Below are 24,693 nucleotides of genomic sequence, written 5' to 3'. Positions count from 1 at the left end.
ACGATCTTGTTTGCTCTTCGCAACACTAACCCTTGCAGTTAATGCAAATATTATTATCATTCCCTTGGTACACGCGATGTGACGTATGACAGAACAAGTAGCCAGGAAGAGGCTGGGTCGTAACTGAGGTCTTCTACTTTTAAGACCAGTGCTCCTTCTGCCCAAAGATGCTAGGAATGACATTCTAATCCATCAAAGACATGGTGGACTTTTGTGTGCCGTTAGAGGGAGCAAGGGAGAGGAGGGGAAAGAATGAGAGAAGAGGGAGAGGAGGAAAAGAGAGAGGAGGAAAGAAGGAAGGAGTAAAAAAGAGAGCGGAGAAGGAAGGCGATGCCTCTGCCTTGCCGCTGCTCTCTTGACACACCGTATTTCAGCTGAGGCAGGATTCATTAAAGTGACAAACAATTTGCTTCTTGCTGGGAATAAACAAGATTAAATACCAAGCAATTCACAAACGGGGAGTGCTATACAAGGACAGCAGCAGCAAGCTGACATACTCCTTTCATCAGCTTAACTCACTTGTGCAAACCTACTGCACAGGCTGTGCTTTTACTAAATCGGCCTCCTATAAAACCTGAGGGTGGCCTGTAATCAAGATCTCAGTAAGAGAACAAAAAAAAAATGACAATCAAGAAGAGAGACGACGATACCTAGGAACAAAATACCTTTGTTTGAACTGAGAATTATGCTTAAAAAGAGCCGGCTTTCCAATTTGGAACTATGCCCAAAGGACAACCAAACTCTGCACATCCTTGACCCAGCAATACCGCTACTGCATTTGTATCCAAAGGAGATTTTAAAAAGTGGGGTGGGGGAGACCTACATGTACAAAAATATTCATGGCAGTTCTTTTTGTGGTGGCGAAGAATTGGAAACTGAGGGGATGCCCATCAATTGGAAAATGGTGAACAAGTTGTGGTATATGAATGTAATGGAATACTATTGTTCTATAAGAAATGATGAACAGGCGGATTTCAGAAAAACCTGGAAAGACTTGTATGGACTGATGCTGAGTGAAGTGAGCAGAACCAGGACAATATTGTACAGAGCAACAGCAAGATTGTAGGATGATCAACTATGATAGACTTAGCTCTTCTCAACAATACAATGATCCAAGACAATTCCAAAAGACTCATGATCAAAAATGCTATCTACATCCAGAGAAAGAACTGATAAAGTCTGAATGCAGATTGAAGCATATTGTTTTCACTTTACTTTTTCATATTTTTCTTTTGTTCTGTTTCTTCTTATACAACATGACTAATATGGAAATATGTTTTACATGATTGCACATATATAACCTATATCAAAATGCTTATCATCTGGGGGGGGAAGGAAAGAAGGGAGAAAATTTGAACTCAGAATTTTATTTAAAATAATGAATGTTAAAAATTGTCTTTATATGTAATTGGAAAACATAAAATACTACTTAAAAGGGAAAAAAGACCCAAGTTTCATGGTAAATATATGTGTCTACATATGTATGTATCTATATATGTATATATGTGTTTGTATATACGTATATGCGTACACTCACATATTATAGTATTTTTGTATGATAATTTTCCAGTATGCTTGGTTTAGTGGAGAGAGATCTGGCAAGTCAGAAAGATTTCAGTTCAAGTTCTGATCTGAACTGTCTGTATGATGCTAGGGAATTCATTTAACCTCCCAGTGCCCTAGGCAACTCTCTAAGACTATAAGTTGCAGGGTAGGTGCAGACCTACGTTGGGAGAGGGACTTGACTTCCTGAGAGCTCCCTTTATCAATGAAATCACAGGTCATATCCCATTCCATCCTATAACTATGGATTCTCCTCTGAATCCCTCCCCCCAAGCAAAACAGGATTCATTCACTTATAACTTGATAGGAATAACTGATCTTCCTGCCTCATAGCATATTGCTAACAATGACCTATGGAAACTTTAAAGTGCTATTACAAATGTGGCCTGCTGTAGTATTTAGGAATAGATTATTTGGATTAATATTTGAAAAATGAAAGGATCTGATATTTCTTTGATGTGGGTCAATTTTTCATTGACTCATCTTTCAACCCTACTCAGACTTACTAAATAATCTTCAACAACTGCTATTGCCCCTATTAGTAGACTCTCTCTCTCTCTGTCTCTCTTTCTTTCTCTCTGTCTCCATCTCTCTCTCTTGCTCTCTGCCTGTCTGTCTGTCTCTCTGTCTGACTCTCTTTCTCTCCCCGCTCCAAAAAAAATTTGGACTCATTCTCAAAGCCTTTACTCTCAGTAGGACCTGCTATGGAAATGCAGGGTCAGTCTCACACTGCAATGAGGCATGAGAAGAAAGCCACCGCTTCACACAGGAAAATGAAAAACAATGCTACACATTGCCCTGTGATCCACCTAAATGATGACTGTTGTGTAAGCACAGAAGTACATTATTCCTTAGGTCATGGACATGGTAGTAAGTTAATGGTATAAAGTGAAGATTGGGGTCAATACAGAGACAACAATAACAAAAAGGAGCAGGGTTGCAGGAGAGGTACACAAGTTAGGAAAGTTGTTCCTTGACTGATCTGGAGTTGGCCTTTGGAAAATAACGTGTATTTTGAGAAATTTTATACTGCATACAGTAAAGAGCTGGAAACATAAATGCCTTTTTAAAAGTTCTAACTGAATGGCAAAAAAATAATTTAATAAAAAAAGAAAACTATTGTATGAGATGTTGGTATTTTAAATTGAAATGAATTAAAATTAATTTTATTGTGACACCTCTGCCCAGATGTAATGAGCTGTAGCTTGGAAGACTGCAAAGTCAGGCTTAGAAACCACTGGACTGAGACCAGAGCATATGGTGCCAGCAATATAGTCTGTATTATAATATAATGTATCCCAAGCCCCCCCTCCACTCTAAATAAATTAAATGTATTGTTAATTTGTAAAAAGTAAAAGTTGTGCCTGATTTTAAATAACTGGCCCAACTCTTGCGTGAAGAAATATCTCTATTATTTAGTTTTGAAATCAGTCCATCCAAACTATGCTTGAAATATATTTATTTTGAGAAAAAAATGCCCTAGATTCTTTTGAGGACATGTAGGAAGCAGTTTGTAAACAGAAAACCTGCTTGTAAAAGCCCCAGAAGCTGAAGAACTTAAGGAGTAGGCTTAATCTATTTATCGATTTTGTTCTTCATGAGTCTATCTATTGGGCCTTCATTATTCATGCAGTGTACAATGCTGGCTTCCCTTCACTGAAGATCCTCAGGTAAGGGTTGGATGGTCACTTGGCATGAATGTTGTAAAGATGATTCTTGCTGGCTGGACAAATGGCCTCTGGGGTCCAATCCAATTCTGTGATTCTACGATCCTTGACAAAGTAGTCAACAGTGAATATCTATCTGAACAATTCAAATGATAGCAGTGATTATACTATTTTAAATAGGCACTTAAAATGACAGAGACAAGATCGTAGAATCCATGTAACAGATGATGGGTAGCCACTGAACATAGTAAAATGATATAAAGAAATTGATGTTTTAAGAAGAGGTTTTGCTTTACCCATATTGAGGTTACCATCATCACTTTTGCACTCTAACACCAATTGGGGGACTTATCTCCCTAACATAATAGTAACTACTTTTCCCTCTCAGTTTGAAAATACATTACCAATATTTGAGTTGAATTCACATTCTATCACAACAAAATCATCATTGTTTCAGAGACCAGACAAATCTGAGTCACTTACCATTATTATAATGCTCTACTTCTCCCCAGAAAGCTTTGTGCAATTGTGTGAGCAATTCTTCCTTCTGTCTTACTGAGAGTTTCCCTGCAATGGTTAACGACTCCAGTGCTCGAGAAATCACAGTCAGCTGACACTTGGTCTCTTCCTGAATTTGTAATTTTAAGGAGTTGATCATTTTGGCCATATATTCCCAACCCACTGTTCTCTCTTGAATGTCCTAGAAATTAAAAAAAAAATACACACACACATATGTATATACCATGAAATTGAACAAAATATTTATGAGGCAACTTTGAGAGGTAACTTGGGAAAAAAGTGGCTGGAATTGGGAGCTGGGAAGATCTGAGTTCAAATCCCAACTCAAAATTTTACTAGCTATTTGACCCTAGGCAAGTGACTTAACTTTTCTCAGCCTCAATTTCTTCATCTGTAAAACAGAGATAACAGCATTTATAATAACAAGGTTATTGTGTGGATGAAATGACATGATATATTACAGTGTTTTGCAAACTTTAAAGCACCAGGGACATATAAGCTATTATTATGATGATTATTTTAAGCTTTATTGGCATCTAGTCTGTTTATATCTGAAATACTTAAAGCAACCACCATTTATCAAGTGCCTGCTGTGCACAGAGCACAGTGCCGCATGTTGGGTGGGGTACAAAGTTAAGTTAAGACATGGCTTTTAATTCCAAGAAGCTTCCAGTCTCATGGAGTAATGTAAAACATACAAAGGAAACCACAACATATAATACAACCTGGCAAGTACAACAGTATGGGGCTAGAAGAGTTGTGAGGTATAGGATTCTAGATCTTGGAGGGATTCAGGAAGAAACTAAAAACCAAGTATTACACACTAGTTTGTCCTAGATCACAAAGATAGTAATTGACTGCACTAAGATTCAAACCTAGGTCTTCTAACTCCAAGACTACTGCTTAATCTACACTACAACTGTCTCCTGCTAACCTACAGGTCATTAGTATATGTTTCACGGAGGAGGTGTTTCTTGAGATGGCCACAAAAAAAGTGGGCACCAATTCAGCAGCAAAAAAAAGGAAAGAAATGAAAGGTATTCCAGGCTAAGAGAACCGAGATCACAGCACATTCAGGAACAAAAAGCTGTCTGCACTGGCTAATATGCATGGTGAGGGAAAGGAAGGGAAATAAGCCTAGGAAGGTGATGTACAAAATATTTATGGTAGTCTTTTTTAGAAGTAGTAAAGAACTAGAAGGAAAATAGATGCCCAAAGCAGGTAGGGGAATAGCTGAATGAATAGGAATATATGAATGTAATTAAACATGATTGAATTTTATGCATTGATAAATATGAAAAATTTAGAGAAACTTGGGAAGACTTGAATTAAATGATTCAAAATAAAGTAAGAAGAATCAGAAGAACTAGTACAAGGATTTCAATGTTATAAAGAAAAACATTGAGAAATTTCAGAACTCTGATCAAGGTAGTGACTAATTATAGGTCAACATAGTACAGCAGAAAGAGCACTGGATTTGGAACCATGGAATACAGATTCAAATCCTGGCCCTGTCGTTAACTACTTGTGTGACCTTGGATAAATCTCACTGTCTCCCCAGACCTCAGTTTCCCAGTTTGTAAAATGACAAAGTTGAACTAAATGGCCTCTAAGGACCCCACCAGCTCTCAATCTATGATTGCATCACTTCAGAACACTGATGATGAAGGATAACTCTCACTTCTTCGCAGAGAGCCGATGACTATAAGTGAACATCGACATGCATCGTTAGGTTCTGCAAATGCATTGGGTTTTTTTTTGTACTTATTTGTTACAGAGGGGATTCTTTTTGGATGTCATCTTGAGGTGATTGTAATGTTAAAAAAGAGGGTAATTAAAAATAAAGGCAAGGAAAAGGTAAAATTTAATGAATTTTAATATTTCAGAATACTTAATCCCTTTAAACACAAGAATTTTGAGGGAAAGCTGTTCAAATGATAAATCTGTTGTCTTCACTTATCAGAAGGAGTCAGGCTGATGAAATCCACTCTTTTCTCCTCAGTCATTCATTCTATTTTTTCTAGGAAATTACTTTTTTTTAAAAAATATATTCTGAACTTAAGAAATAAAACAAGAATTTCTATAACAGAGTAGAATAAAACAAGATGACTGCACATGAAACTGCAAATCTGTTATGTACAACTTGCTATTCTTTTAAAATATATGATAAATTTATTGTGTAACTTTACTTTATTCTTTTTTCTCCTTTTCTTCCTTTTCCCTCCCCCTTACTATACATAGTAGTATACCCTCATTAACTTAAGAGACCACTCCATCCAAGGGTGTTTCTTTCAGCCTGCCTAGGAGGCAGAAGAAAAACACTCCATTAGACAGAGCAAAATGATATAATCTACGAGTTTATTTTAGGTCAGACATTCAGCATCTAGATATATTTTTTCTAACTAACTAATAATTTGTTCAAAGAAATGTAGGAAAATGTCTATGGAACATATCACATTATCTTCAAAGAATATTTTTTAACACAAGTAGGTACAGATGGCCTGAATGTTACACTTTTACCTGTAACGTCACAAAGGGCATATGCAGCCTTAAAAACCACTATCTGAGATCAGTTGCTCTGATGAGGGGTGCTCACTTAGATGGGGGTCATGAACAAAGACAAAACAGCTCCTGTTTGAGTATTTCCAGTCTTTGATAAAATGAGCTGCTGCTTGCCCACACTTTAATCTTACCCTCTTATGGCTTATGTATGGATGAAGTGAATGATTTTCTGCTTCCTCTGCAGATACAATGGAACTTATTTGCCATGTGATTTTGGAGAAATCATTTCATCCTTCTTGGTCCTAGCTTCCTCTTCTGTAAAATGAAAAAGTTGTCTGTCCCTTCCAGTTGTGATACGATGGAAAGAACATTTAGAATAAATTTAGAGTAAAAAGAACTGATTAAAGTGACAGTTTGTCCATCAGGACTACTATATTTAGAGCTAAAAGGGATGTTAAAGGTCATCAAGTTCAATCCTTTCATTTTACAGAAGAGGAAACTGAGGCTCTGAGAGGTTACTCCACTTTTTCAAGGTCATTCAAGAAATGAGTGGCAGAATTGTGAATTGAACCCATGTCTTCTGACCCCAAATTCATCAGTCTTTCCAATAAATCATACTGTCCATGCAATAACAGGCAAGTGTGCATTGTCGCTGTGAGCATTATACCATAATGTATAATAATTGCTAACATTTATATAGCACTTACTATGTGCCAGGCATTATACTAAGCACTTTACAATTATTATCTCACTGACATTCACAACAACTCTTATCCCCACTTTACAGATGAGGAAACTAATGCAAACAGAGGTTAAATGACTTGTTCAAGGTCACACAGCTAGTATGTGCCTGAGGCCAGATTTGAACTCATGTCTTCCTGACTCTAGGTCCAACACTCTATCCATTATGTCACCAAGCTGCCAATAAATACAAGAAATGAGGGACTTGGAAGAAGTTCAGGAGTAAAGAGGAGACATCAGTGAAATGTATGCTAGGAAAAAATATGAGTTGGTCATGGGAAAGGGAAAATATGGGAGGCAGATGACCCAAGTGCTCCACGGACATGCTGGCAATGGCAGCAGAAAGCAAGTAAGGACTCCAGTATGGTAGATGGACCCCCTTCAGCAAACTCATAGGAAGACATGAACGAGAGCTGTGCATAAGAGGCAGTCATGGAGGGCTGTGATTGACATCACTGGAAAGAATATTCAGATTGGTGAAATCACATAGCTCCATTCCAGTATAAAATGGGGACCATAGCAGTACTTATTTTACTTGGCTATTAAAGGAACAAAAAGAAAATCATTTCACTAAGTGATCTGTAAACCACAAAGCATTATAGAAATTCCAATTACTATTATGATCATTCAACTCTGTTACTTTGCCCAGTGCCCTTCATCACCCTTTTCTCAGGATGGAAAATAGGAAGCAAATATAGCTGGTCAATTCAAGTGGGGTCAGACTGACCTGACTTTACAGATTCCTCATCTTTTGCTTCCCAGTCCTGGCCAATGCTGTGCAGACACCCTGGCACCATACAAGACAAGAACCATACATTCCTAAATAGCACCTCTCTCATCAAGACACACCAGTGACAATAACAAAGGATAAACCCCAAGAGCTGGGCCCTGGGTGCCATGGCTGCCTTTTGCTTCTCAGATTCTCAATTCCCTATACTTCCTCAACACTTCAACCCTTTCCTGACTCTGACTAATCAACTTATACCGATTTATACACTCTCTTTTTACCCAGCCAACACCTCAAAAGATGACCAGTTTCTTAATCCACCATCAAACATAATTAGTGACTTTCCTACTCCCTGGCATGTTTAAATGCTGAAAAGGATCTATGATGATACTGTGATGAGATCCCTCCAATAATGCAGACTGTAATATATTCATACTTGCCCATCTTATATGACTCATGTCCATTTGTTCCTCAGTTGTTTCAGTTATGTCAGATTCTTTGTTACCCCATTTGGGGTTTTCTTGGCAAAAAAGACTGGAGTGGTTTTCCATTTCCTTCTCCAATTCATTTTACAGATGAGGGCACTGAGCAAACAGTGCTATGTGACTTGCTTGGGGTCACATAGGCCAGATTTGAACTCAAGAAGATGTGTATTCCTGATTTCAGGCCTGGCCCTAACTCTACTATCCATTTTGCCACCCAGCTGCCCTTGACTCACATCCACGTCCTCCCATAAATTTACCCAAGGGATGTCTTCCTCACTTCTTGGTATCCCTTAGATATCACTGAAACACTTACATTCTTTATCATATGTCAATATTGCCACGTAAGCAGCCAAACTTTTCTTCCTATCATTCTACATTTCTCTGATGCTATCTTTCAGTCCTCTTCTTCATTATTCTTCATTGGTGATAGGTTGCAGCCTGCTCACACCTGTGATGAATCTTTCCACTGCCTTCTGAATAATATTCACTTTTAATTCTTCAGAGAGTCATATATTCCATATTTCACTGCCACACAGAAACAGCAGTAGGATTTTGTTATCAAAAAAATGGGCCTTTGTTTCTGGGGGAATGTTGGGGTCATGAAAGGATCTTTGCAATTTCCCAAAGGCAACTCATCCCTATAAATCCCTATGGATGTGTTGGCACAGGGGACCAGAGCCATCATTAACTTCTCCCACTGTGAATGGCACCTGCCCACATCTCTGTTTCCCAAGGCCAAGGATGCCCACTGCCTGGAAGGATTCTACATGGGAGGAATCCATTTTAAAATCTCTCACAGCTAAACAAAAACGATCAATAAGAGATACCTCATCTAGCGATTTATGTAATATTCGGTGTGATTAGACCTCTGCCTCTCTGTTTATATGCTTCTTATACTCTGGGACTAACAATCATTTTTCCAGTCACTAAGAGTTTAGCTTTCTTTTGGCCTTCTTTTCATTTATATTTTTACAGTGCTCCTGTATTGGATAAAGCACTCTTGGTTCTGCCAATTTCTTTCTTCATCAGTTTATACTGAATTACTCACATTTGCCATTTCTTATTAACCTAAGAATATCCCATTATATTCACACATCACAGGTCACTTGGCCATTCTGGCACTCTTTCTACTAGATAACATACAGGCATCCTCCTTGTTGAACACAACATACTCAGACGGATGAGAAGATGCCTCTGGGTGCTGGAAGGCCCCCTCCTCTTCCTGCTCTCTTCATACTTACCAGGGTCTGCAAGTCCTGAGAGGCACTTAATAACTCTTCTGCTGTAATCATTCTTTCAGTTAGATTTTGCATTATCTGCCCTGCTTTGGCACTTAAACATTTCAGTTGGTCTAGAAGAAAGTGCTGGGTTTTTTCTATCTGTTTCCAGAAGGCTTCCATCTGTGAAATGAAAATGACATACCAGAGAGAAGAGTGATGACTGTATGTACATGATGTCTTTGAATATTTATCAAACATTACATATTGTACAAGATAAATTTTAAAGTGTCTGCGTGTTGATATACAATTCTATGCTGATTATGCTGTAGCATTTCATACAGCATTCTACCCCACCCTCACCCCAGGGTTTCTACAACTCTGTCATTCAGTTTTAAGGCATCTTTTTAGAAGATGAGGCACTTGAGATAAGGATAGGAAGCATTATGGTGAACATGGCTTAAATATTCCAACTAATTAGGATCTTCAGGAAAAGGGACACTGTTATTAGAAACTCTGATCTAAAAGGAAAAAGTACAGACATCAGCTACTGGCTCAAAGGTATTTCAATTTCACAAACTTCTGCATTATTTTAAACTAACAGTATTTTATATTTATTATTCCCAGCTTATGCCTGTGGCTTTGATGGGAGAAACTGCACTGGGTTGAAGTCAGAGTAACTTTCATTTGTTGAAACCCCACCCCTGTCACTTGCTACCTGTGTGACCTTAGGCAAGATATATAACCAGTGTGAGCCTCAGTTTCTTCATCTGTAAAATGAGGTTTGGCAATATGGCTTCTAATGTACCATTCAGACTTGAGCTATAAATAGGGCTCTCTCTATCTTTCAATTATCTTATATTCACTTATCTGTATAAATGTTGGACACCTTCATTATGTGGCAAGTGATAGAAGAAATGACTGAGGAAACAAAGGTCTGATCTTCTAAGCATATTGATTTATTAAGCAATTGCCCAACAAACCAGAGCCAGACCTCTTCAGCTTAAGCCTGGACTCCGAATACAGGGGTAGACAGATTTTTATACATTAAAAACAATTAATCAAATAAGGTCAATTAATTAAAAGGAAACTATAACATTAGATAATCTGATTTCTAATTGGAGGAAAGATTAAGGGCTTTCCAAGTTGGGAGAGGGAGGATGAGCAGGTGCAATTCTCTGAATTAAGAAAAAGAAGTGGCCTACTCCTCCCAAGTGTCTGTAATCAATCAAAGGAACATGGAAACAATAACTGATTGATCAGCACAGGACCAGTTTTCAGATAAGACATATGGGTTGCTTGAAATGTAAAGATGTGAGAAAACTCACTGCATCAATCTTCAGGTCTGACTGGGTTTCTCTTCAGCATAACATAGATCCTTGGTTAAGGGTCTCTAAGCAGCAGGGAGATGTGGTCCCAGTTTCCCAGTCACACAGGGTTAGGCTCAAATAATGCAATAAAGTGTTTTTTCCACCTAATTCTCACAATTGAATGAGACAAGACAGCAATTGGACTATACCCATAATTGAATAGAAACTAAGCTAGCTCCAGAATTGAGTCACAAGATGGAGTCAGTGTGGTTCATTTAGTTCCAACAATTAACCACTTATTAACCTAATTTTCTCAATACCCTCAATTAGAATGTAAATTCCGGGATGGTGGGAAATAATTCACCTTTTGTCTTCTTATCTCTAGGTCCTGGCTTAGAACACTCAATCAATCAACCAGCTAGTATTTATTAATTGCTTACTATGTTCCAAGCATTGTGCTGAGCCACAAAGAAAAAACACAAACAGTTCCTGTCCTCAAAGAGCTTGCATTCTAGTGGTGGAGGCAACAGGTATATAAATTGGTAAGTATGAGATATATACAATGTAAATGGACAGTAACCTTGGAGAGAAAGCTCTTAACAGTCAGCGGGGTAGAGTCAAGGGTAGAGGGAAACGACCTAAAATAAAAGGTAGTGCTTGAAATGAGTCTTGGAGAATGTCAGGAATTCTAAGTGATGTAGGGGAAGAAGAAGAACATTCCAGGCACCAGAAACTGCCAGTGAGAAGGCTGAGGCAGTAGACAGATGATGGTTGAGGATGAGAAAGCAGGCCAATATAGTTGGACCACAGTGCATGGTGTGGAGGGATGTGTAAGGACGTTGGAAAGATATGCCTTGTTTGAACATATTGGATTCTTAATAAATGCTCTTGGAATGAATTAAACATACTAACTTGTTACTTCTATGCCCACTGAATTGAATTAAATATCCTAACTTGTCACTTGTGTGCTTTTATTTATGGTCTTCCCTCCACCTAGAATGCTTTCCTCCTACCCCATCAGTTTCACTGCATAACATCATAAACTTGTAAGTGAGAAGGTCCTTAGAGATTTTCAGATATGAAAACTCAGGCTTAGAGTGGGAAGTGACTGGTGTAAATTAATAGTTATCTGGTAGGTCTTAGATTTGACTCAAGGGCTGTAGACTCACAACCCTATGCTCTTCCCCCAAGAGCCTATTTCACTCTTTCCAATGACTATTTATCCTTCATAGCTCGGCTCAAATGTCTTCTCTTCCTTGAAATCATTCCTTATTCCTACCTTCTTCCCCCCATGCAGCCAGAAATAACCCTGCCCTATTAGGAACTGATATGGCTCTTCAGACCTCCTTCCCAGTCTTATAGAATGGCTATTTGTTCACACGACTTCCCATATACCAAAACTTCAGAGTATTAAGGGCTTGAAGGCTTTATCTTTGTATTGCTAGTATCTCCCACCAGAAGACTCTTCCTCAAAAGACTGGCCACTAGGTGCTGGAATTTTAAGGGATGGATCTATCATCTGCACTGGTGGAGAGCAACAAAGTCACATATACTTGTAACACTGAAATACCCTAAGACAGGGGATTCATAACCATTTTTGTGCCATGGACCCTTTGGAAGTCTGGTCAAGCCTAGGGATTCCTTCTCAGAATACTATTTTTAATGGCATAAAAGACATAGGAATATAAGGGAGATGAATTACACAGAATGAAGGAATCAATGAATAAAGAATTTTAAAGCACTTACAATTAAGTATAAGTGCTGAGAATGTGACAGTAAGACAGTTCCTACTCTCAAGGAGCTCACATTCCAATGGGGACAACAATATATATGAAAAGGTCAGATGGAAAGGTCCTATGATCCTTGGGGGCAGCAGCAAAGCAGATACCAATGCTTCTTCTTAAAGTCACTTCCATTGATAAGAAAACATAACAGTTTATGACACGGAATCACTTGATAGTGCCAAGGCCTATCTGGTGGCAAGAACTTTCTTTTCTGAATCTTCCAAAGCTGTGGGTATAGCACTAAGAGAGGTAGTTTCCAGGCTGAATCTTGACAGATGTTGCTTCTGAGGATGATAGCTCCAGCCACTCTGATAGAAGCATTGCTATTCCAAAGTCTCTTGAGTTCAGGGTCTTGGGCTCTCTCTGTCAGGGTCTGAAGGGAAATGCTGGTGAAAGTGGTGGTGGTTTGACCCTTCTGATGTATGCTGTTTCCCATTTCCTCCTCAGGGTGCCCTGATGCTCTGGGGAGGCTGGCTTGCTTGTCCCGTATGTGGCAGTTGGCTGAGATTGGTGGAGATGCCTGGATTCCTTCTCCACAGCAGATGCTCCCTCCCCCCCACCTGACACTGAAATAGTTTTTAAAATATTTTTAAAAAATAATCTCACAGACGCCAGGTTAAGGACTCCTGCTGTAGAACATAATAGGCATTTGGTAAATATTTTTTAGTTAAGATCAACCAAAATTGGTCAGGAAAATCTTCTGGAATGAAACTTGAAATGATTTATTTTTCCTTTTTGAGAACATAGCTGGGAATTAGTGTGACTTAAAATACTGTATCCTTTGCTGGGTTGGGCTGATATTACCGAATGACTGAGTAGCTAATGAGACTATTGAGAAGATGCCAAAAAAGAACAAAAAAAAAATCCACTCTAAGATGCTGGCCAAGTACAGGTTAATTCGGTATTGACAGTTGCGTGATGATGGGTATCAAAGGAAACCCTTCAATCTGGTCCCTAGAGGGGATGTGCAATGAGGTAGAAAAGAATCTGAAGTCTGGAGATTTTGGTTTGTATCCCAGCTCCAGATCTTACTAGATGGGTGACCAGCAAGCTCCTTAACTTCTCTCACCCTCAGCTCCTTTTCCTATAAAATGGTGATAAAATCCTTGTACTAGCTGCCTCACAAGGTTGCTCTCAAACAGATAAATGTTCATATCATTTAATAAAATATTTTGTAATTAGCATCTTGTAAGTTAATCATAAAGAAGGAATATCAAAGGGGATTAAAAGCTAAATTATGAGTACAACTACATCATGCCTTGGTCAAATTAGAGGCATTGTGACAGATTAAAAAAGATCCCTTTTGCTTTCTTTCTTATTTTTATTTTTAAGGACAGGGCTGAGGGGTTCAAGTACAAAATACTCTGTCTGGCAAGTGTTCCTATTAATTGGCAATAAGTTTACCTATTATCTATGAAAAAATCAATTTTGCAGGAAAATTTTGAAGCATTTGGCTTTTAAAACTTTCCAGGAAACTATGGGGGCAGCTAGGTGGTACAGCAGATAGAGTTCTGGGCCTGAAGTCAGGAAGACTCATTTTCTTGAGTTCAAATCTGGCTTCAGAAACTTCCTAGCTGTGTCACCCTAGGCAAATCACTTAACTCTGTTTGCCTCGATTTCCTCACCTGTAAATAAGATGGAGAGGGAAATGGCAAACCAGTTCAGCATCTTTGCCAAAAAAAACCCAAATGGGATCACAAAAAGTTGGATACAGTTGAACACCAAATCAACCATTAGGGCAAAGGCACATTAGCAAACTAGAAGTAATCATATCAACATAAGCTAAATTCAATTTTAGTAAACTCTGAGGAATAGGCCAAATTCTCTGACTACTCTAGAATTTATTGCATTGAGCATAGCTTGTATTCGGTGGGCCAGTGGTTCAAATTGTGGTAGTGAAGTTGCTACTTCTCAAGGCAGCAATTATACTGTTGGATCACTCTTATTGACAGCCAGTTCTTCCATTGAACCAAAATTTTCTTCTGTCTTACTGTTATTAGTTCTAGATCTAAGTAAATATAAATCCTCTTTTACCCTGTATCCATTTTAGTTATTTGAAAGCAGTGGCCATGTTCTCTTCTCCTGACCCCCTAAGACTTCTGGCTGACCATTTTCAGTTCCTTTAACCAATTCTTGATCACCATGGTGTCAATCTCCTTGTCCTTCTGTTTATCCTGTAGGCATATTCCTGGTTGTCAACGTATTTTCTGAATGTCATATCCAGAACTGAGTACAATACTCAAACTGTGGCCTCCCTGGGGCAGGGAACAACAGGCCTACTCCACTTTCTTTGCTCTAGGCACTAGACTTCTATCAATCACAGTAGCTTTTTTATTTGCCATTTCACACAGCTGATTCATTCAGAGTCAAAGGGAGTTAATCACACTCTAGCATATATATATATGTATATATATATATACATACATATATATGTATATATATACATACATATATATGTATATATATACATACATACATATACATATATGTGTGTATATATATGTATATATATGTGTATATATATATACATATATATACACACACATACACACACACATATATATATGTTCCAAGATCTGAGAGCAAAGGACAGGTAAGTGGCACAGGTTTCCTCTTACTCTTCAATAGAACCAAGTATCCCCAATTTTTTAAATCACAAAAGTCTTAACTTAGCAGTCACTGAACCAAAAAGTAAGTATCAACAGATACCAAACTCCATATTCTATTGGAAGCCTATTTCAAAACAAAAATGGAATAATTGAATATTGTAATCTATAAAGTTACGAGGTTATATACATTAGGAAAATTGCAATTATGTCATCATTGTTTGAAATGCTGCATTTACACTATGATTATCACTATTTACAATCCCTAGAGGTGAGCAACTAATGGGAGTGAAAGAGTATATTTAAGAGAAATTGAACCTTCAATACTAGATATTAATTCTGTCTAATAGATGGCAAACTGTGTCAGGGTTGAGGACAGTTTTTTTAGCTTTGCAAAGATTTTCAGAGAACAAAGTACCCAATTACATCCATTATACCAGTCATGGCTGGGTAATTGCCAACTTTGCTTCAAATCATGCATACAAAGTAGTAGTGTGAGAGCCCTGGACGGACAATTTTGCAATAGTGAATTTTCAAGTAGGAACAGACCTTGGAAATTTTGCAGTCATATCTCTGAATATTACCAATGAGGAAACTGAGGTAAAGAGTGGCGAAGTATCTTGCCCAAGGTCATATAGCCATCTAGCGACAGCTGGCACTCAAACCTGGGTCAATGTCTATCTTCTCTTCCACTTTGAAAGCAGTGATCATACTCTAAGCTAAATTTCCCAAGTTCCTCCTCCTCCTCCTCCTCCTGCTTTTCCTTCTATCTCTGTTTTTCTCTGTCTCTCTCACAACTAGGTGGCACAGTGAATAGAATGCTGAGACCTGAGTTCAAATCTAGACTCAGATATTTAGTACCTGTGTAATCCTGAGTCGGTCACTTAACCTCTGTTTGCTTCGGTTTCCTCAACTGTAAAACAGCACCCTCCTCACAGGGTTGTTGTGAATATTAAATGAGATGGTAATTATAAAATAGCACTTTACTGAGAACCTGTGGTAGGTCCTCACGGTAGGCACTATCTAAATCTTCATTCTTTTTCCCTTATCTCTCTATGTGGTGGTAATCTTTCTCTGGGACCTGCCCATTTCAGGGCAGGTTGGGGCGAAACCAGGACAGAGAGAATGAATGGCCCACTCTCAGTGTGAGAGGCCAGGATTCTGCCAGGCCAGGCCATGCCTGGGTTACAGATGAAATACATTAGTAGCAAAGTCTGCATTTGAACCCAAGCCCCTTAATTCCTCATCTCATCCTCTTTCCACTCTACAACCTGCCTCAGAGCACTGTCTCTCTTATGCCCCCTCCCCAATTCCTCTTCCAGGGGGACTTTCCAACAGGGTATACATTTCCCAGAAGGAATTTTCTCTGCCCCAAGAGAGAGGTAGGATCATCAGAGAAAGTTCCAACAATTTCCAGTTTGAATTACAAAAGAGTAATTGGAGATTCTCACAAAAGACAGGACACTTAAACAAATTTTCTTTCTGTGAATCTTTGAACCTTCATTATACCTTTTCTACCACTTACTTACCTTGAGAAACCAGATAAATAAGTCCCTAAAGGGAAGGAAAGTGTCTAACAAGCTTTCAAGATCAGTTCTTTTTATTTAACCAATTTAATTGCCCAGTGGGGGGAAAAAAGGGTTTTTTTTTTATTGTAAGCATTGCGAGGGAAATAAAATTCTGTACGTACATTATCTATTATGTGTTCTGAATATTCCCTCTCTTTCCTTTCGATATCCTCCAGTGTGAAATATTCAGAGCTACCAGCACCCACCATTTCTGTGTTTGATAATTTGGACTGAATTTGTTTTTCTAATTCTTCTAAATCCTGAAAATAAAAATAAAAACACCACAAATTAAAAAAAGAAAAAACAACAGCAACATGTTAAATACCAGGGAGATAAACATTTTCCCCATAGTCTTAGCTGCAATACAAAAAACTATTCGTTAATCCTTGATTAAATGCCCTATAGGTTTTTATATTTATAGTCATACCTCATTCTCCTATGGCATTTTATGGCTTACAAAATATCTACCTAAAAATCCTCTGAAATAGATGCAAGCACTGTCATCCTCATGTTACATATAAGAAGGCATTTTAGGTTCAAAGTTATTTACTCAAGGTCACATACTTAGTAAAGGTCAGAGGATAATGGGCTTTAGAGATGGAAGAGCCCTTAGACATTATCTAGTCTCACTCTTTTTTAAAAAAAAATTATTTTGATTATCAACAATCACTTCTATAAGCTTCTGAGTTTTAAATTTTTCTCCCCCCTCCCTCCTCACCTCCCTCCCCAAAACCTCACACAATCTGATATAGGCTATACATATACATTCCTATAAACATATTTTCACATTATTTGTGTTGTAAGGAAGAATTGGAACCAACAGGAAGAACCACCATAAAGAGGAAACAAAACAAAACAGAAGAAAAAAATAGCAAATAGTATGCTTTGATTTGCATTCAAACTCCATAGTTCTTTCTTTCGATGTGGATAGCATTTTCCATCATGAGACCTTTGGAGATGTCTTAGATCCTTGCATTGATGAGAAAGGCTAAGTCTATCAAAGTTAGTCATCGTACAAGGTGGCTGTTACTATGTACAACGTTCTGGTTCTGTTCACTTCACTCAGCATCAGTCCATACAAGTATTTCCAGGTTTTTCTGAAGTCTGCCTGCTCATCATTTCTTATAGCACAATAATATTCCATTACATTCATATACCACAACTCGTTCAGCCATTCCCAGATTAATGGGCATTTCCTCAATCTCCAATTCTTTGCTATCACATAAAGAGCTGCTATGAATATTTTTGTACATGTCGGTCCTTTTCCCGTTTTTTTGATCTCTTTGGGATAGAGCCCTAGAAGTGCTATTGCTGGGTCAAAGGGTATGTACATTTTTATTTTTATTTTTAGGCATTTGGGGTTAAGTGACTTGTCCAGGGTCACACAGCTAGTAAGTGTCAAGGGTTTGGTCTGAGGCTAGATTTGAACTCAGGTCCTCCTGACTTCAGGGCCAGTGCTCTATCCACTGTGCCACCTAGCTACCCCTGGGTATGTACATTTTTATAGCCCTTTGGGCATTTCTAACTCGATTTTTACAGATAAGTAAACTGAGGGCAAGAGAAGATAACTAGCTTGCTCACAGTCAGATAGCTAGTCGGAAGCAGTAATCAATAAATAAACATTTCTTAAATGCCTACTAGGTGCCAGGCACTGTGTTAAGTACTGGAGATACAAAATGAGGCAAAAAGACAGTCCCCACCCACAAGAAGCTCTCAATCTAATGGAGAGATGGGATTGGAACCGAGGTTCTATAGACTCTGAGTTCTAGATTCTATTCATTTTGCCAGTTGTGAGTTAAGCCCAGGCTTTCTGACTCTAAAATCTGCTACATGCCCTCCGTAGACATATTTTTTAAACCAACATTTCTCTCATACAGCATGTCGGACGCTCAGTTGTTTTTCAGTCATGTCTGACTCTTTAAGACACCATTTGGGATTTTCTTGGCAAAGATATTGGAGTGGCTTGCCATTTCCTTCTCCAGCTCATTTACAGATGGGGAAACTGAGGCAAACATGGTTAAATAACTTGCCCAGGGTCACAAAACAAGTATCTGAGGCCAGATTTGAACTTGGGGAGACGAGTCTTCTGACTCCTGGCCCAATGCTCTATCCATTGGATTTCCAAAAAAACAACTGGACATTATCTTTTAATCCTAAGGGAATATTTTTCATTATACTTTAATACTTTAAGATATCTTGGCACCGTGAAAAGCCATTAGATCAGAAGTCATGTGACCTACTTTCAATCTAGTGGGATTTACTTGTGCGGTCTTGCATAAAGCACTAAATCTTGATAAGCCTTAATTTCTTAATTTTCAAAATAAGGATAAAAGTACTTACAATTCCTACTTCATAGAGTTGTTGTGAGAATCCAATATTAAAAATAATTTTCACTGCTAGAGATAAAAGTCAAGGCCTATGTCCACTGGAAGTGTGTCTATAGCTGTGTTTGAATTGGGAATGTGCTCTTCCTTTCTTAAACTTCTTACAGCACTTTATACTTCTCTTATTAGCATATTCCCTTTTGAATTATGCTTATCTATGTGATGCTGCCTTCAACTGTTAGACTGGAAGCCCCAGGAGGGCAGGGATTATGTCTCATAATTCTTTGCAACTCTGAAGTGCCTAGCACATAACTGAATTTAATAAACTGAATTTATATGATGAGGAGGGAATCTTCATAACAGAATAAAAATAATGGTATTTGGAGAGGACGCCATCTATTTACTCCAATATGCAATCTCATCAAAGTCCTGATCCATGGGGCTATTCCCTTTCCTAGTTGAGGCAGCTAGGTGGCACAGTGGATAAAGGACTAAACCAGGAATCAAGAAGAACTGAGTTCAAATCCAGACTGAGATGCTTCCTAGCTGTATGATGCTGGTTAAGTCACTTAACCTCTGTTTACCTCAGTTTCCGCAATTGTAAAATGGAGACAATAATAGCACCTATCTTGCAGGGTCATTGCCAGGATCAAATGCAATAATAGGGCATTTTTTTTAAGCACTTAGCACAGTCCTTGGAATGTAGTAGGTGCTAAATAAATGCTTATTTCCTCTCCTAGCTGAGGTCACAAATCTTCATACTATGTAGTTCTCATCCATTTCATTTTATAACTTCTTTCTTACTCCTCTGAAGTTTTATTATTTCATGGAAACCAGAAGCACATTCAGGCTGTCCAACCATTCTTCCTTGCAGGCACAGCAAGACTTGCCCATCTCACTTCCCAGCCGTTCACATCATTGTTGATGCATTTAATGTCATTTCTTCTGGAGGAATCATTGTTGGTAATATGCCAGGCTATTTACGACTCACCATATAACTTTCCACTTATTAAGCACCTACTGTATATAGCATTGGCTATGGGGAAGAAAAAAAAAGGGAGAGTTGAAGGCATCATTCCTACCCAGAAGTAGTTAATGTGATATTATCCTCATGTCTTTATTGTTATAATTTCATGATTCTAAAGATATTTTTTAAAAAATGATGGCTACCCTTTTGTAGTTAATGTTTTAAGGGAATATCAATAACTATATCTATATATACCACACACACACACACACACACACTACACACACACACACACACAAATATATGTAGGGCAACTTGTCCCCAGAGTTTTAATTAAAAAATAAAAATCGACGGATAAAAGAGAAAATGAGCACAAATGTGAAGCTTGGCATTTATCAAAAATGAGTAAGAAATGAAGAAAGAGGTCATTACAAGCACCAATAAACCAGTATTTTTTTTCTCATCTAGACGCTTCCTTTGTACTGGATCAGTGTTTTCATTACTGAGGGTACTACTTCCATAGATGTTCACTGCAACCCCTCCACACCTGGTCATCTTGTGAGATCCTTCTATCTGCCTTCCCATATATTAACAGCAGCTCAAACTGATGCAATTTAGAAAGCATTTTCTTCACCACAGTCTTGTGGGGAAGCTTTGAGTATACTATTTATACCTTAGGAGTGAAGAATGTCTCGGTCAGAAAGATGAAGCACATTTTCCAAGATCAGAGAGCTAATCAGTGTCAGCAGGAAGACCTGAGCCTATGTCTTCTACCTTCTGTCTTTAGAAGTACCATTGCTTCTGCCTATCTGTGATATCTCTCCCAATCATTTTTTATTAGCTTAAGAGTGCCATTTAGTAGGCAGCTCATCACCAGCAATGATGGGAAATGTGCAAAATTTCTAAAACTGTTGCGTGCTTACAACGACATTTCATGAAGAAAATCATATACTTAGAGAAAGGTTTGTGTTTTTAAGTTTGTTGGGCAGGATGGTACGGTGGAAAGAAGGCTGACCTAGGAATGAGGAAGATTTGGATTATACTGATGCATCTAACGGATACTGGCTGGGGGACCATGGACAAGTCACTTAACCCCTGAGTTTCCCCGGATAATTTTTTTAAGAATCTATGTTACAAAGGAACTGCTAATCTACGTGGGTGGAGGGAGTTTCAATACTGGGAGTTTCCTACACCAAGAAATAATAGTGAGATGATAACAACAGTAGCATTTACATAGCAATTTAAGGTTTATATAGCTCCTGACAGATATTTCATTTCATTGTCACAACAATCCTGTAAGGTAGATGCTATTATTATTATCTACACTTTATAGACGAGGAAATTGAGAAAAACTAAGATTAAACAGGGTCATAGCTAGTAAGCGTCTACAGCCTTATTTGAATTCAGGTCTTCATGACTCCAAGTCCAGTGCTCTATCTACTGTATCACCTAGCTACTTGGACTGATCACAGTCTGGACATAAAATTTAAAAAGAAAAATGTCAAGTAAAACTACAACAACAAATAATTCTTAAATTCTCGAGACAATAAAAGATGAGGACTAGGCTACAACATTTATAGAATTAATAGGATTATAAAGATCACAGATTTGAAGGTGGAAGGAACTTGAGAAATCATGCAGTCCGATCCTCCCATTTTGAAAACGAAGAAACTGAGTCCCAGAGAATTTAAAGGACCTGTAAGAGGCAGAGACAGGATTTGAATCCAGTTCCTCAGATTCTAGTACTATTGATCTCCTAGTACAGATAATCTTTTTAGCAGTCACTAATATTTTACAGGAAATATCATCAAGAGGTTCTTTATGTACAAAGGCTATAAACACATATCTTTAAAAAAAAGATTTGTAATCTACATTCATTTACAAAATTCCAGATGTAAGAGAGCATAATTAGTTGACACTAGCCATATGTTAGTTGGTTAGAATGAGAGCAATATGAGCCTTATTAAAAATGTTTCTTTGATTGTATAAGTTGTAACTCATACCATTTCTTGTTTTGAAATGATCTTTTGATACAAGTCATCACCACCCTTCTTCTTTGGAAGAATATCAGTTAGGGACATTTTGAGGATCTGGATAAACATCTATTAAAAGAGGAAAAACAATAACTCAAGACCAGTTTTTAACCTATCTTTGTAGTAAAGTGACTGGATTTTTTAAAGGAAAACATTATAGGATATTAGAGCATTGGTTCTGGAGGTTACCATATGACATAGAAAGTGAGAGCTTAAAAAGTCAAACTACCAAAAATATTTTATAGAGCTAGAAAAATATTAACAAAATTCATTTCAAAGAAAAAGTCAAGAATATCAAGGGAATCACTGAAAAAAATTAAAGGAAGGTAGCCTAGCCATATCAGATCTCAAACTGCATTACAAAGTAGCAATCATCAAAACAATCTGGTATTGTTTAACAAATAGAATAGGGGATCAGTGGAACAGTTTAGGTACAAAATAGACTGTAGTAAATGACCACAGTAATCTAATGTTTGACAAACCCAAAGATCCAAGAATCTGGGAAGAAAAAAAATCACTATCTGACAAAAATTGCTGAGAAAACTAGAAAACTTTACGATAGAAACTAGGTGTAGATCAACATCTCACACCATATGCCAAGATAAAGCCAAAATGGGTACATAATTTAGACATAAAGGGCAATATCATAAGGAGATTAGGAAGGCATGGAAAATTTTATCAGTCGGATTTGTGGATGAGGTCAGAATTTATGACCAAACAAGAGATAGAGAGCATTATGGGATGTAAAATAGATAATTTTGATTATATCAAATTAAAACATTTTTGCCCAAACAAAATCAATGCAGCCAAGATTAGAAGGAAAGTGGGAAAACTTTTTTTATGGCAAGTTTCTCTGATAAAGTCCTCACTTCTCAAATATATATAGAGAACTGAGTCAAATTTTTAAGAAGACAAGTCATTCCCCAATTGTTAAATGGTCAAATGATACAAACAGGCAGTTTTCAGAAGAAATCAAAGCTATCTATAGTCATATGAAAAAGTATTCTAAATCATTATTGATTAGAGAAAGGCAAATTAAAATGCCTCTGAAATACCACCTCATACCTGTCAGATTGGAAAATGACAAATGTGTAGAGAGGTGGTGGACCATGAGTGTACAATTAGATATGCTGTTAGGCATGGTCAGTGATTTTGTTTATTTTGTTTTGTTTATCTTTTTTAAAGGAAAATTTTGTTGTTGGGAACAGGGAGAGTACCAGGAACTTTTAGTGATGTTTTAAAAAATCAATTAAAATGTTTATTTAAGAAAAAAATTATTTACAATGCCTGTTTTCCTCTAAATCTTTGTGTCTTATAACATCATTTTAGACCTTTCAAAGGATGTCAGGATACTCTATTTTTAACTCTTTTGACTCCCCAATTAGGAATTATAGTTAAAGTTTTGAAGAACCATAAGTAAACGCAAAGACTATCTTTGCACTAAATCATTTTAAAATAAAGGACACGTGTGTATAAAAGACAATGAATTAAAAATATTAAATAAATTAAATTCAAAATACATTTAAATTATTTTAAAATAAATTTAAAAAAATAAAAATTTTAAAGAGTTTTGAGTAAAATATATACTTTTCCTATCTAGACAGAGCGCTTAATATTATATCACACAATTCAATATGTTAAAATCTCATGATTTCTTCACTTTGTCACACCCTCTACCTATGCAGATCCTAACTACTCCTTGCACGCCTTTGCATTCACCATTTTAAGGAATTTCTAGGTCAGAGCTAATGGGTTCTCTGAGAAACAATACTCTTGTGATAAAGCTCTCTATTTTGCTTGGCTGTTCCTTATATAGTCCCCAGGGCCCACACTAAAAGTGTTTCCAGATTGGTAGGACCCACCAGAGCCAGTTCTCTGGTGTCCATCTTAACCTTGAGAACCCAGAGTCACCTCATGTCTAAAGACATGATGAATTTACAAGGGAAGATGTTAATGGAGGACGGTGCACATCCTTCCCATAAACAAAGTAGGCTATGTGGACAAAGTAGTATATTTACAGATTTACAGAGCTGACAACCAGGTTAGGGGCCACTGAGACCATCCCATACCTGAGCAAGAATCTCCTCTATGTATAACACCTGAGAAGTGGACATCTGGCCTTCTGGTAAAGGGGATCCCACCACAGTCATTTCTGCTTCTCAACTAGGTAAAGTCCTTACATTTTCTAATAAAACCACATTCATACTCAGATAAAAAAAATACATTAAAAACAACCATCTTCCACCTACCATGTGTTTTTCTTGCCTCAATTCCTTGTCTAAGAGTAGTAGGCTTTTCAGGTGAAGGCTATGCAGACATAAGCTAATATCAAAACTGAAATAAAAAACAGAAAACTTTATTATAGTGACTAAAATAAATGACTCCAGTAAAACTTCATTAGTACAATGCTCACCAATTTTTGTTGTCAACTTTAATGCTAGGTCATTTATATAAATCATGCCCAATGACTTTTCATTTTGCCACTGTCTTCCTGAGATATTACAGAGAAGCTCAACTTTAAAAAAAAAAATTAAAACCCAACTTTCACCAAGGACGAGTGATAGAAGAATAGCTTTCATTTCTATAATGCATCAAGGCTGACAGAATACTTTACTTTCCACAACCCTGTGAGGTAGGTCCGACCAATATTATCATCACCATTACAGAGATGATAAATCAT

The 24,693-nt window shown here is 37.5% G+C and overlaps 1 protein-coding gene across 3 annotated transcripts in view; it reads right to left on the bottom strand.

Moving 5' to 3' along the window:
* Positions 1-24,693, bottom strand: part of EVC (EvC ciliary complex subunit 1) — a 135,764-nt gene that overhangs the window by 86,276 nt on the left and 24,795 nt on the right. For 2 of the 3 annotated variants that reach the window (XM_020992261.2, XM_020992262.2), the window contains exons 5-9: positions 24,263-24,347; positions 21,984-22,082; positions 16,812-16,949; positions 9,446-9,604; positions 3,714-3,930 (exon numbers count right to left, since the gene is read on the bottom strand). In XM_020992261.2, coding sequence (XP_020847920.1) covers positions 3,714-3,930; positions 9,446-9,604; positions 16,812-16,949; positions 21,984-22,082; positions 24,263-24,347 — 698 coding nt within the window. The remainder of the gene's footprint in view (positions 1-3,713; positions 3,931-9,445; positions 9,605-16,811; positions 16,950-21,983; positions 22,083-24,262; positions 24,348-24,693) is intronic. The other variant, XM_020992263.2, reaches the window with a different exon arrangement.

This window comes from Phascolarctos cinereus, unplaced genomic scaffold (assembly GCF_003287225.1).
Source record: "Phascolarctos cinereus isolate Bilbo 61053 unplaced genomic scaffold, phaCin_HiC Scaffold_9;HRSCAF=440, whole genome shotgun sequence".
NCBI classification, from domain to species: Eukaryota; Metazoa; Chordata; class Mammalia; order Diprotodontia; family Phascolarctidae; genus Phascolarctos; species Phascolarctos cinereus.
This window is presented reverse-complemented; position numbering and strand designations above follow the sequence as displayed.